This window comes from Gymnoscopelus braueri, assembly GCF_963280865.1.
Source record: "Gymnoscopelus braueri genome assembly, chromosome: 22".
NCBI lineage: Eukaryota > Metazoa > Chordata > Actinopteri > Myctophiformes > Myctophidae > Gymnoscopelus > Gymnoscopelus braueri.
This window is the reverse complement of record NC_137624.1, coordinates 43427648-43442792: the sequence shown is the minus strand read 5'-3', so window position 1 is coordinate 43442792 and position 15145 is coordinate 43427648. Positions and strand designations below refer to the sequence as shown.

General features: G+C 42.4%; 1 protein-coding gene across 1 annotated transcript in view; it reads left to right on the top strand.

Annotated features, from left to right (window-relative positions):
* Window positions 1-15145, top strand: part of LOC308077940 (uncharacterized protein) — a 79449-nt gene that overhangs the window by 41377 nt on the left and 22927 nt on the right. Inside the window, 5 exon segments of the mRNA XM_080418962.1 lie at window positions 1308-1435; window positions 3956-4169; window positions 5384-5506; window positions 9523-9678; window positions 11613-11837. Of these exon segments, the coding sequence (XP_080275088.1) occupies window positions 1308-1435; window positions 3956-4169; window positions 5384-5506; window positions 9523-9678; window positions 11613-11837 (846 nt within the window).

The following is a 15145-nucleotide window of genomic DNA, read 5'->3' as shown; positions in this document are numbered from 1 at the left end:
GTACTTTACTTGAGTATTTCCAATTTCCAATACTTTTACTTCTACTCCACTACATCTCAGAGGCAAATATTGTACTTTTACTCCACTACAATTATTTGAAAACTTTAGTTACTAGTTACTTTTCAGATATAAACTATGATATAATGAAACATACATTAACCACTTTAGCCCTATTTTATACATAGGCTATTTGAAAATAGCAGATCTACAAGCTCACAACGCGTCGCATCGCGACGCGTTGAGAGCTTGTAGATCGGCTATTTTCAAATATTTAGTACTTTTACTTTTGGTACTTTAAGTACATTTTGATGCCAATACTTTTGTACTTTTACTCAAGTAAATTTTACATTTTGGATTTTTACTTGTAACAGAGTATTTTTATATTGCAGTATTGGTACTTTTACTTAAGTACAGAATTTGAGTACTTTTTCCACCACTGATTATAAATGGCGGATCTATAAGCCCACAACGTGGTTCGCTTTCGCGGACGCGCTGTGAGCTTGTAGATTTGGCCATTTTTACCCTATTATTGTACTGTATGCTACCGTTGTATAATACAGCGTTAAGTGGTTTAGCAGACCAATTGATTTAGTCAATTATTATGAAAAATTGATTGGACTTTTTTCGTGTTGATTCATATTAAAAAAAATATATATATATTATTTTAACCCATTAAGACCTGAAGAAGCATCTGTGTCACATTTAGATTTGAGCTAAAAAAGCATTATTTTACACTTTGGCAATTTAAAAATAGCAGATCTACAAGCTTGTAGATCTGCTATTTTTGAAAAAAAATTAAAATGTGTGCAAATCTTTCAATATATATTCTTTTAAAGCGAACATTTTTAACTCAAATCTTTGCTTCTGGGGGGGGGGGGTAAATATTTTTAGATGGGGGTTGGCGGCCAAATACATATCATTTTGGGGGGTCCTTGACATGAAAAAGTTTGTGCACCACTGATTATAGAAACATACGTTTTTCAGAAAACTGTTAGGATTTAGAAGACATCAGTAAGAATCGGCCTCAGGTCTTAATGGGTTAAAAAAACCTGCTTCTCGATTAGTCGATTAACCCACGTAAGCAAGATTAAGTCGAACCGGTGTTGGTTCTAAAGGTCGGTTTTCGATTAATTCATAGATTCCCTGGTTAATTGCCCAGTCCTACTCTTCATAACAAATACACGTAGTTCCAGTTGAATCAGAACTGTGTCAGATTTCAGTTAGTGCAGATGTATTTTTTGTGAAGGTGTTACATGAGGATGTGTGTGAGTGTTGAGGTTCTGCTTGTGTTTTGTCTTGGTCTCCAGGTTGTCCTCGGGAACAGAAGAGGGTGTGGTTCGCTGACGGCATCCTGCCCAACGGAGAGGTGGCCGACACCACCAAGCTGACCCTGAACACCAGCCGCCGGAGCCCCCAGGACGCAGACCCCCACACCGTAAGTTATGATCACCCAGGAAGCAGACCCCCACACACCGTAAGTTATGAATGATCACCACGCTAGAGATGCGCGGATCGCGGTTTTAGCCGCGGTTGCCGCAGTTAACCGCAGTTTGGGTGGATTTGGGTCAATCAAATATAATTATTAATTCATATTGGATAAACCGCGGGTGAAATAATGCGGGAATTAAATTAATGATATCAATCTATAGGCCTATAATAGCTTTTAAAAAGCACTAAATTTCACCGTGTGTGCGTTTGTAGTATTTTAATATTACGTCATTTTACACCAGGCACAAAATAGCCGCTCACGACATGTTGCTTTGCAGGCAGCCAGTGTTGCCAGGTTGCGAGAGAAATAAGTAGCCAGGTCTATGAAAACAAGCCCAAAACAAGTGCCAAACAAGCCCAAAAGTCGCAACACAGAGCATTGTTTTTGCTCTGTGTTTTGTTTTCACTTTTTCTTTCTTTTTCTGTAAAGCACTTTGAGCTGCATTTATGTCATGAAAGGTGCTATATAAATAAAGTTTATTATATTAAAAGTCGCTTATAAAAAGCCGACATGGCAACAAAGTGGTTGAAAGCGAAAGTAACTTAATGAAGACGTGCGCTTGTTGTTACCATGGTTGTGGATTGTATACAGTCACTGCATCGCGACAGTGGTGAGTAACACTGTTTATAAGAAAACTAACGTCAGGAAAATAACAATTATTTGGTGCGGTTGGTGCGGATCTATAAATAGGATGATATAATTACCGCGGGTGGATGGCGGATGGATAATGAACTTGTTAACGCGGATTTGGGTGACAAAAAAAAACATCCGCGCATCTCTACACCACGCGCTATGAGCCCCCAGGAAGCAGACCCCCACACCGTAAGTTATGATCACCACACGTTATGAGCCTCCCCCCCCCCACACACCATGAGTTATGATCACCCAGGACACAGACCCCCACACCGTAAGTTATAATCAAGACGCAGACCCCCCCCCTCACACGATTTAAACACTCTCAACATGGCGTACCCTGTTTTTGGGCATGCCGTTGTAGGAGAAAATGTTGGAAAATGTTCCAACAATTGAGAAAATACCTTGAATAGTTCGGGGAGTCAGGACCTCTCGGTTTTGCCACTGTTCTGAGACCATGTTTTGAGACCAGCCATCAGAAATTTGGAATGACATTAACCTATAGTTTTATCACCTCTAGGGATGCACCGATATATCGGCCACATATCGGTATCGGACGATATCTGCCGCTATCGGTCAATATCGGTATCGGCAAATAAACCGATGGCAGTGGTGGATATTTATCTGTTGTTGAGAAGCATCAATTTTGTGCTGTCTATGTTAGTGTGTTGGTTATCTGCTGCCTACCAAGCTGTAGATGAACAGTTATTTCTTATAATGAAGATGTATTTGTTTCCCTGGAACAAAAGGGGGAAACAATAACACCAAAAACTAAATAAACTAATATCGGTGTCAGTATCGGCTAATTGTTATTTTAAACATCGGTATCAGGCCAAGAATTTCCATATCGGTGCATCCCTAATCACCTCCCTTTCTGAAGAAAGGTTTGGACGAACCAAATGGACCCTTAAGAGCAGTCCATACTCCTATGGACTGCTCTTAAGGGTCCATTTGGTTCGCAGCTATCAATCATTTAACTGGGGACCCCCTGGAACCCCCTCAAGGACCTGTGGGGGTCCCTGAACACCAAACCTGTGGCCTGTACAGTGCTGTCTTATATATATCTTTTTCTTAATCCACAAGTATGATAATCTAGTCAAGTGTTTGTTGTTTGAATATATTTTGGCATTCATCCACCCAGACACACACCACCTCATTAACTCTCTCAGTGCCACGCCCCGAGATATCCCGAGTTTTTCCCGAGTACCCTCCGTGCCAGCACGAGAAATCCCGAGTTTTTACTTTTGACTGTGGTCGCGCTATTCTGTTCATTTTTCATGATCACTTTCGCTTCCTGACTCCTTCAGACTCATTGGGTTCCGGTTTCATGACGCAGATTCCGTTTCCGGTTCTCATTTTTTTCCCGCGGTCATTTTCGGCCAGAATAGTGAAAGTCACGGTTTTTCACACGGTATAAAATACGAACGGAGAGGTCCACGGTCTACTCTCTTTGGTCTGGGTGACGATCAGTCATCGTAGTCGTGTATCGCATCGTAATTTAGCCCCGATCAACGATTGTCGAAAATGTCAACATCCGGTTATGACCGGATGTGACGTGAGCCTGTTTGGGAGGGGGCGAGTGAGCCAGCGAGGTCATCAATGTGTCGATTTGTTGCTCTCTACTGGTAGAACTGTATTATGGGTTTAAACACCCAATCAGATAATTTATTTGAATGAAAAATTACAAAAAAAAAAAAAAAAAAAAAAAAACGCAAATTGCTGGCACTGGGGGAGTACTTTATGAAAAAACTCTTGGCACTGAGAGAGTTAAGTATTAGATCATTCATTATCAGTGTCTCGGCTCTCGGTACTGATTGACCTTTGTCCTTCCAGTCTGGTTCGGAGGGCGGGGCCGAAGACGGCCTCGTCATGCCCGAGGCCCGTGGAGCAGCGGAGATGGTGCGCCCCCTGGTGTCTGGACCCTGGGACTTTGCTCTGCTGTGTGGCGTGGGACCCTCGGTGAGGAAGACCCCCAGCCTGCTGCCGGACAGCGAGGGGGAGGAGCTTCCCCCGTTGCTCATCACCACGGGAGAGGAGGGTCCGGGAGGTACGGGTTACACGTTGTTTGTTTCCTCTAATAGATCTGTAAGCTCTACTTTTAGATCTGCTTTTTGTTTTGGCACCACACACTCTTAACTCATTCACTGCCAGGCTTATTTCAAGCTTGTTGATCCATATGCCACAGGCAGGAAAAATGGAAAAATGTGATTTTTTTTCTCCGTTTACATATTAACATCGAAGTGGATGGAGCATTAACTTTTTGAAAATCGTTTTCTCCTAGTTCCTTTGAGATTAAAAATAAATAAAAAATACCCCAAAAAAATTAATAAATAAATTATTTATTTAAATTTATTTAAATTATTTAAATTAAAAAAAAAAAAAAAAATTAGGTGAAGTCAAAAGACGTCATTGGCACTAATGGCACACTGAAAACGGCCGTCAAAAGACGTCATTGGCACTCAATGAGTTAACTGTGATGCAATAACAGTGTGCTACATCCAGTGGTTCTAAAACGTTTTCATGCCAAGGACCCCCATATTGACAAGTATTTGTCTGTGGACATCCATCAGAAATTGTGCCAGGGACTCTGCTATAAGCAAAGATTTATCTGACATTTTTCAAGATGTAACCAAAAGTGTCACTAGTGTGTGGTAAAAAAAAAAGTATGGTAAAACGAGTGAGCATGTGTGTTTACATAAAGTAGACAATATTCTATTTCTCTCTTCCGTCCGTTCACCAGTGTTTTATCAAAAAACAATATGTGCCTGCAAGAGCTCAGGCACATTTCCATCAAAAGTGAATTACTTGTTCCATCATAGTCTGTTTATTTATTTTTTTACTGTGATTAAATGGCACATTTAAAATGTTTATGGTTGGACTATAAAGTGTTCCTTTATAAAGTGTTGCCTCTGTCGATAGCTTTAAAGCTCAGCTCAAGACCTACTTCTTCACTCTTGCTTTTAGCTGATTTTTTTGGTTGATTTTTAAGTCTCTGTGTTCAACCCATGTCCTCACTGTATTGCCTGATTCACTGCCTTTTGCTATTATTTTAATGTTTTTGCTTTTCTTTTTTGCTTTATTGTTAAATTAGTAACTGTAATTGTATTCTTGCTCTGTAAAACACTTTGAGCTGCATTTCATGTCATGAAAGGTGCTATAAAAATAAAGTTTATTATTATTATTCCCACCTGTATAAAACTACGTGGTTATGGTCATTACTAGACCGTCTTCTCACCGGACGTTCTGTTGTTTCTCTTGCAGACGTATTGGTCGAGGAGGGCCCCGCCCCCTGCCAGATCCTCCTGCTATTGGAGGAGGGAGGGCCGCGCCCTTTGACCTTCGTCGTCAACGCTAACCTGCTGGTCCACGTCAAACTGGTCACATGTGAGTGACTTCTGTACCTCACTTCTCGTTTTTTTTAACGAGCGACACAGTCACACTACACAGAGAGTATAAATGAAGCTTCACGTTCTGCTCACACTGGCAGAGTTGCTCTTTTGATTGTTGCACAGCAAGCTTGTTGATGTCATCAAGCAAGAAAAATATGAAAGAAAATAAAGCCTGGGGTTAAAAAGAACACGGAACTAGACAGAAATAATGATTTCCCCATTTACAAGCACTTAACAAGCAGGAGTTGTGTGGAGAGCAACACTTAGTCGTTCTGTAGCTTTGTAGCTGCAGTTGAAGCCATCTCTCCACTTGGATTTTTGTAGCTTTGTACAGTATCTGTTGTCCATTGAAAACTAATGGTAGCCCGAAGCTTTGTGTGTGTTGTCTCCTCCTGTCAGACAGTAGTTTATCTCATGGTGTCTCCTCTCCTCTCCTGTCATACTGTAGTTTATCTCATGGTGCGTCTCTTCTCCTCTCCTGTCATACTGTAGTTTATCTCATGGTGTCTCCTCTCCTCTCCTCTCCTGTCAGACTGTAGTTTATCTCATGGTGTCTCCTCTCCTGTCAGACAGTAGTTTATCTCATGGTGTCTCCTCTCCTCTCCTCTCCTGTCAGACTGTAGTTTATCTCATGGTGCGTCTCTTCTCCTCTCCTGTCATACTGTAGTTTATCTCATGGTGTCTCCTCTCCTCTCCTGTCAGACAGTAGTTTATCTCATGGTGTCTCCTCTCCTCTCCTGTCAGACAGTAGTTTATCTCATGGTGTCTCCTCTCCTCTCCTGTCATACTGTAGTTTATCTCATGGTGCGTCTCTTCTCCTCTCCTGTCATACTGTAGTTTATCTCATGGTGTCTCCTCTCCTCTCCTGTCAGACTGTAGTTTATCTCATGGTGTCTCCTCTCCTGTCAGACAGTAGTTTATCTCATGGTGTCTCCTCTCCTCTCCTCTCCTGTCAGACTGTAGTTTATCTCATGGTGCGTCTCTTCTCCTCTCCTGTCAGACTGTAGTTTATCTCATGGTGCGTCTCTTCTCCTCTCCTGTCATACTGTAGTTTATCTCATGGTGTCTCCTCTCCTCTCCTCTCCTGTCATACTGTAGTTTATCTCATGGTGCGTCTCTTCTCCTCTCCTGTCATACTGTAGTTTATCTCATGGTGCGTCTCTTCTCCTCTCCTGTCATACTGTAGTTTATCTCATAGTGTCTCCTCTCCTCTCCTCTCCTGTCATACTGTAGTTTATCTCATGGTGTCTCCTCTCCTCTCCTCTCCTGTCAGACTGTAGTTTATCTCATGGTGCGTCTCCTCTCCTCTCCTGTCAGACTGTAGTTTATCTCATGGTGTCTCCTCTCCTCTCCTGTCAGACTGTAGTTTATCTCATGGTGTCTCCTCTCCTCTCCTGTCATACTGTAGTTTATCTCATGGTGTCTCCTCTCCTCTCCTGTCATACTGTAGTTTATCTCATGGTGTCTCCTCTCCTCTCCTGTCAGACTGTAGTTTATCTCATGGTGTCTCCTCTCCTCTCCTGTCAGACTGTAGTTTATCTCATGGTGTCTCCTCTCCTCTCCTGTCATACTGTAGTTTATCTCATGGTGTCTCCTCTCCTCTCCTGTCAGACTGTAGTTTATCTCATGGTGTCTCCTCTCCTCTCCTGTCATACTGTAGTTTATCTCATAGTGTCTCCTCTCCTCTCCTCTCCTGTCAGACTGTAGTTTATCTCATGGTGTCTCCTCTCCTCTCCTCTCCTGTCAGACTGTAGTTTATCTCATGGTGTCTCCTCTCCTCTCCTGTCAGACTGTAGTTTATCTCATGGTGTCTCCTCTCCTCTCCTGTCAGACTGTAGTTTATCTCATGGTGTCTCCTCTCCTCTCCTGTCATACTGTAGTTTATCTCATAGTGTCTCCTCTCCTCTCCTGTCAGACTGTAGTTTATCTCATGGTGTCTCCTCTCCTCTCCTGTCAGACTGTAGTTTATCTCATGGTGTCTCCTCTCCTCTCCTGTCATACTGTAGTTTATCTCATAGTGTCTCCTCTCCTCTCCTCTCCTGTCAGACTGTAGTTTATCTCATGGTGTCTCCTCTCCTGTCAGACAGTAGTTTATCTCATGGTGTCTCCTCTCCTCTCCTCTCCTGTCAGACTGTAGTTTATCTCATGGTGCGTCTCCTCTCCTCTCCTGTCAGACTGTAGTTTATCTCATGGTGTCTCCTCTCCTCTCCTGTCAGACTGTAGTTTATCTCATGGTGTCTCCTCTCCTCTCCTGTCAGACTGTAGTTTATCTCATGGTGTCTCCTCTCCTCTCCTGTCAGACTGTAGTTTATCTCATGGTGTCTCCTCTCCTCTCCTGTCAGACTGTAGTTTATCTCATGGTGTCTCCTCTCCTCTCCTCTCCTGTCAGACTGTAGTTTATCTCATGGTGTCTCCTCTCCTCTCCTCTCCTGTCATACTGTAGTTTATCTCATAGTGTCTCCTCTCCTCTCCTCTCCTGTCATACTGTAGTTTAATTCATGGTGCGTCTCTTCTCCTCTCCTGTCTTACTGTAGTTTATCTCATGGTGTCTCCTCTCCTCTCCTCTCCTGTCATACTGTAGTTTATCTCATGGTGTCTCCTCTCCTCTCCTGTCAGACTGTAGTTTATCTCATGGTGTCTCCTCTCCTCTCCTGTCAGACTGTAGTTTATCTCATGGTGTCTCCTCTCCTCTCCTGTCAGACTGTAGTTTATCTCATGGTGTCTCCTCTCCTCTCCTGTCAGACTGTAGTTTATCTCATGGTGTCTCCTCTCCTCTCCTGTCAGACTGTAGTTTATCTCATGGTGTCTCCTCTCCTCTCCTGTCATACTGTAGTTTATCTCATAGTGTCTCCTCTCCTCTCCTCTCCTGTCAGACTGTAGTTTATCTCATGGTGTCTCCTCTCCTCTCCTCTCCTGTCAGACTGTAGTTTATCTCATGGTGTCTCCTCTCCTCTCCTGTCAGACTGTAGTTTATCTCATAGTGTCTCCTCTCCTCTCCTCTCCTGTCAGACTGTAGTTTATCTCATGGTGTCTCCTCTCCTCTCCTGTCATACTGTAGTTTATCTCATAGTGTCTCCTCTCCTCTCCTGTCATACTGTAGTTTATCTCATGGTGTCTCCTCTCCTCTCCTGTCAGACTGTAGTTTATCTCATGGTGTCTCCTCTCCTCTCCTGTCAGACTGTAGTTTATCTCATGGTGTCTCCTCTCCTCTCCTGTCATACTGTAGTTTATCTCATAGTGTCTCCTCTCCTCTCCTCTCCTGTCAGACTGTAGTTTATCTCATGGTGTCTCCTCTCCTGTCAGACAGTAGTTTATCTCATGGTGTCTCCTCTCCTCTCCTCTCCTGTCAGACTGTAGTTTATCTCATGGTGCGTCTCCTCTCCTCTCCTGTCAGACTGTAGTTTATCTCATGGTGTCTCCTCTCCTCTCCTGTCAGACTGTAGTTTATCTCATGGTGTCTCCTCTCCTCTCCTGTCAGACTGTAGTTTATCTCATGGTGTCTCCTCTCCTCTCCTCTCCTGTCAGACTGTAGTTTATCTCATGGTGTCTCCTCTCCTCTCCTCTCCTGTCATACTGTAGTTTATCTCATGGTGCGTCTCTTCTCCTCTCCTGTCATACTGTAGTTTATCTCATGGTGTCTCCTCTCCTCTCCTGTCATACTGTAGTTTATCTCATGGTGTCTCCTCTCCTCTCCTCTCCTGTCATACTGTAGTTTATCTCATGGTGTCTCCTCTCCTCTCCTGTCATACTGTAGTTTATCTCATGGTGTCTCCTCTCCTCTCCTCTCCTGTCATACTGTAGTTTATCTCATGGTGTCTCCTCTCCTCTCCTCTCCTGTCAGACTGTAGTTTATCTCATGGTGTCTCCTCTCCTCTCCTGTCAGACTGTAGTTTATCTCATGGTGTCTCCTCTCCTCTCCTCTCCTGTCATACTGTAGTTTATCTCATGGTGTCTCCTCTCCTGTCATACTGTAGTTTAATTCATGGTGCGTCTCCTTTCCTCTCCTGTCAGACTGTACCAGGAGGTGCTGGTGTCTGGTCTCCTGTGGGCTCCAGGCTCTGGGCCAGAAGGAGCTGGTGTTTTTGTTGGAGTGTCTACCGGAGGAGAAGACGCTCCCTAAAGACCTCTTCACGCTGTATCTCAGCATCTACCAGGACGCCCAGAAAGGTGCTGAATCATATTTACACACAAACTCAATTTACTGCCTTTATGATCTACTGCACTAATCTCTCAAGACAGGGTTCTGCTAACAGAAGAATCTGTCGGCACCGCGGCCTGAAACACGTAGCGTTGTTGTTAGTAGGAATAAACACAGAAGCACCCGGGAGGAAGTGGACTAAAAAAAGGGGAGGAGACAAACCCGAATTCCTGTTTAACACAAAAAGGAGGTCGTGCCCCGAGAGGCAAAAGATTAGTTTTTACTGAAGGGGTTTCCCAGATTTCTTACTCACTGACATTAACCCATTGAGACCTGAAGCCGATTCTACGTGTCTCCTAAATCCCAACAGTTTTCTGAAAAACGTATGTTTCTATATCAGTGGTGCTCAATCTTTTTCATGTCAAGGACCCCCACAATTATATGTATTTGGCCGCGGACCCCAGTCAAAATATCTTGTTCCAGGGACCCCCACAGAAGCAAAGATTTTAGTTAAAAATGTTCGCTTTAAAAATATATATATTCAAAGATTTGCACACATTTTCACGATTTTTCAAAAATAGCAGATCTACAAGCTCATAGCGCGGCACTCGGTGCCGCGCTATGAGCTTGTATATCTGCTATTTTTGAATAGCCCAAAGTGTAAAATTATGCTTTTTAGCTCAAATCAAAAAATGACACAGTTCCAGGTCTTAATGGGTTAAAACAGTGTTTTTAGTTAAAGGTAGGCTTACAGATAACGGACAACTTCTGAAATTTACATACCAGTCCATATCTAAACGATATCAGTTTATTTTCATACAATGATATGAAAATAAACCATTGAACCATTTAAAGCCTATATACTTCGTTGACTGGGGTCTCCCAAAGGCCTGTACTTGGTCCCCTCCTTTTCCCCCCTCTACACCCAATCTCTGGGCCTTGTATAGATCAGCTATTTTCACCCAAATGTTCACCTATGAACAACATCATGTAGGGACGCTAGGCAGTGGTGGAAAAAGTACTCAAATTCTTTACTTAAGTAAAAGTACCAATACTGCAATATAGAAATACTCTGTTACAAGTAAAAGTCCAGAATTCCAAATCTACTTGAGTAAAAGTACAAAAGTATCGGCATCAAAATGTACTTAAAGTACCACAAGTAAAAGTACTAAAATATTTTGAAAATAGCAGATCTACAAGCTCACAACGCGTCGCATCATTGTGAGCTTGTAGATCTGCTATTTTCAAATAGCCTAGGTATAAAATAGGACTAAAGTGGTTAATGTATGTTTCATAATATCATACTTTATATCTGAAAAGTAACTAGTAACTAAAGGTTTCAAATAATTGTAGTGGAGTAAACGTACGATATTTGCCTCTGAGATGTAGTGGAGTAGAAGTAGAAGTAAAAGTATTGGAAATTGGAAATACTCAAGTACAAATACCTCAACATTTTTACTTAAGTACAGTACTTAAGTAAAATGTTCTTAGTCACTTTCCACCACTGACGCTAGGGTTCATGTGATTATGACCTACTTATTTAACCCATTAAGACCTGAAGCCGATTCTACATGTCTCCTAAATCTCAACAGTATTCTGAAAAACGTATGTTTCTATATCAGTGGTTCTCAAACTTTGTCATGTCAAGGACCCCCAAAATGATATGTATTTGGCCGCGGACCCCCATCAAAATATTTTGTTCCAGGGACCCCCAAAAGCAAAGATTTGAGTTAAAAATGTTCGCTTTAAAAATATATATATATTCAAAGATTTGCACACATTTTCACGATTTTTCAAAAATAGCAGATCTACAAGCTCGTAGCGCGGCACTCGGTGCCGCGCTATGAGCTTGTAGATCTGCTATTTTTGAATAGCCTAAAGTGTAAAATAATGCTTTTTAGCTCAAATCTAAAAATGACACAGTTCCAGGTCTTAATGGGTTCATGTTTTCACTGTTTTGCAGGTAAGTTCATCGAGGCCCTGGGCAACGTGACGTTCACCAGCAGCTTCCTGGGCAGCAAGGAGCACGGCGGCATGCTGTTCTTCTCCCCCACGTGTCAGCCCACGGAGGGCCTGACCCTGCCGCCCCAGCCCGTCCTCGTGGGCCTGCTGATCCAGAGGCTGGAGGTGCCCTGGGCCAAGGTCTTCCCCCTCAGGCTGCTGCTGCGTCTGGGGGCCGAACACAGCGGTGCGTTGTTGCTTTATCTATGTCACTGTGGGGGTTCTGCCTGGGACACCCCCAGGGGGTCTTTGAGGAGGAACGGGGTTCTTCCAGGGGGTTATAGGAACCCCCCCGAAACAGGTCTGTAACTCTGAGAGCAGTGGTGGAAAGTGACTAAGTACATTTACTTAAGTGCTGTACTTAAGTACAATTTTGAGGTATTTGTACTTTACTTGAGTATTTCCAATTTCCAGTACTTTTACTTCTACTCCACTACATCTCAGAGGCAAATATTGTGCTTTTACTCCACTACAATTATTTGAAAACGTTAGTTAGTTACTTTTCAGATATACATTTTTATATTATAAAACATACATTAACCACTTTAGCCTTATTTTATATCTAGGCTGTTTGAAAATAGCCGATCTACAAGCTCACAACGCGTCGCGATGCGACGCGTTGTGAGCTTGTAGATCGGCTATTTTCAAATATTTTAGTACTTTTACTTTTGGTACTTTAAGTACATTTTGATGCCAATACTTTTGCACTTTTACTCAAGTACATTTTGAATTCCGGACTTTTACTAATGTAATGGAGTACTTCTACATTGCAGTATTGGTACTTTTACTCAAGTAAAGCAATTGAGTACTTTTTCCACCACTGTCTTGAGAGTGTAGAAATGTAACCAAATTGGATTTGGACGTAACTCAGAGTTATGGGGGTCCATGAAATTAAAATGTTTAAAGGGCAAGACCACTTTGGTAGAGGTTTGGGTTGTGTAGTCACCTTGCCATGATGTAACTACAAAGGTGGACAAGAAAGCAATTATAATTTCTCCATTGATTAGAAATTGATAATTCAAAGTTATGCTCCTCATTGACTTACATCGTACGGTGAAAACAGCTCTAAAAGTCACTCTTTTAGCACGTAAACGAACGCAAATAAAGCTGATTCAGACAATATAGAACGTCGCCAAATCCAGTACTGTTTTTTTTCTTTTTTAAATAAAAATGTTAACTTCCTGTTGATTTTGCTATTTGAAGATCCAGATCCACAGATCCAGTCCGGGTCTTCTTCCTAATAAAAATGCCTAAAACAACAGGAAGTTAACAGAAGTTAAAAAAAAAAAAAAAAAAACTAACTGGGTTTGGTGATGTTCTATATTGTCTGAATCAACTTTGTTTGTGTTCGTTTACCTGGTAAAAGAGTGACTTTGAGAGCTGTTTTCACCGTACAATGTAAGTCAATGAGGAGCATATTTTGAATTATCAATTTCTAATCAATGGAGCAATTATCTTTGCTTTCTTGTCCAGATTTGGAGTTACCTCTACCAAAGCGGTCTTGCCCTTTAAAGAACCACTTGCTTTTGTCAGCTGCTCCCGTTCTGTTCTTTGTCCAAAGGGGGTGTGGTCACACCGAGTCACGTGACCAGAAACGTGTGGCCAACAAAAGCATAGTTTCCCGTGCGCTCCTCTCTTCAGCCATGCGTCATGTTTTTATAGCGTTTCTTTTTTAGACACACAATCAAAGATAATATATTCTTAACCTTTCAGCACGAGGCTGGAGTCGCACCACTCCTTCCTGTTTGGATGCCTGTAGATGTGGTAGAAACAGTAGGAAGTTGGCAGACGCAGACAGAACGTTGTCCCACCATTCAACGTCTGCTTGAATAATTCTTTACGCTGTGATTAATTATTTGATCACCCAGGTTACCATGGATTAAAGTTCTCCGTCGTGGCGACGGATTTCCGTCGTGAGGATTTTTTAGGGGTCATTTATGAGATCTGTGCAGATCTGCAAAAAAAAAAAAAAAAGTGGGTGGGGGGGTATGTGTATATGCCCGCGGTGTCAATGACATGACCGAAGTCATCAAAATGTAGCCTACTTGCTATTCAAAATGATCTCCAAATTACAAAGCATCCACCATCCCATAGAATTAAAAAATAATCCATCACCAGCGATAAATATCAGCTGCTCAGAGTGCTGCGTTGGTGCTGCGTCACAACCCCTGTAACCCGACACCGTGTTTAGCCCTCAGCAATATACTTAGCTGTGTGGCGGTGTCGTGCGCGGTAAATAGCAGACCTACAAGCTCACAACAGGTCACGAACGGTACGCGTTGTGAGCTTGTAGATCTGCTATGTTTACGGCATGCATTAAGTGCTCCATTCCCAACGCTCACAACGCATCACGAACGGGACGCGTTGTGAGCTTGTAGATCTGCTATTTTTACGGCATGAAATGTTAGTTGTGTTAGTTGTGCTCCGTTCATTCTGACTTAAAGTAGCACGGATTTACCGCTGAAGTTATGGATTTTACTCTGTATGGATGGTGGCAGTGTCCAAACGATGAAATCACAGGAACAATGGAATACACTGTTGTTTTTAATCGAAAGTGGATTACACCACGTAACAGGTAGGATATAATTATTTGTTGCAGGGAAGGGAGCAGTAATTGACAATAAACGTATGCTTAGCTTACGTTCACTTGCATTAAAATAAGCAGCGGAACAATTGCTATGTTTGCCAATCAGAGAGGATTTATTTGTCACTCACAAAAAAATCACCCATACAGGTGTCAATGCCAAAACTCTGGGCGGTGTTTCAATTGTGTCGGTATCATGATTGGTTTTCAAGGCAGGAGGCGGGGAGGTTTATCCACCATGCATTGCACTGTTGTGTTTATACTCCCACCTGTGGTAGCGCCGTACCGGTCAGTCGAGCATAAATCATGGAGGCGTTGGTTGTGAATGAAGGCTCTGATGTGACTGTCATTGACAGCAAACTTTAACAACAAACCGTGACTAGCAGTGTTAGTCAAATCACTGGTTCTCAACCTGTGTGTCGGGACCCACAAGGCCCAGGGGGGTCCCCACGTAATTTTTTTGTTTGGGGGGGGTCCCCAGATGACAGTAAAGTGACAATTTTTTTAAAGACCTTTTTAATACAAAAAAAAGAAGGAAGAAATGAAATATAAAATAGCATTACTGCATGAAAAGTAATCAACAAACAATACTATAGGAAATTGTAATTTGTGAAAATAGCTGATCTACAAGCTCACAACACATATCTCGGCATGTTGGGAGTTTGTAGATCGGCTATTTTTACTCTTATAGTGTGACACTCTTGTATGATGAAGTAGGGCAGTGGTTCCCATACTTTTTAATTTCATGGACCCCCAGTTTAATAAGCATTAGGCCACGGACCCCCATGTGATACCTCTTTGCTATCTCTGGGACCCCAATCTATACTAAGAAATCCTAACTCTGAGAGTGTACAAATGGAACACTCTCATAGTTAAAGTCATGTAACTCCTCAAGGACCCCTGGGGGTCCC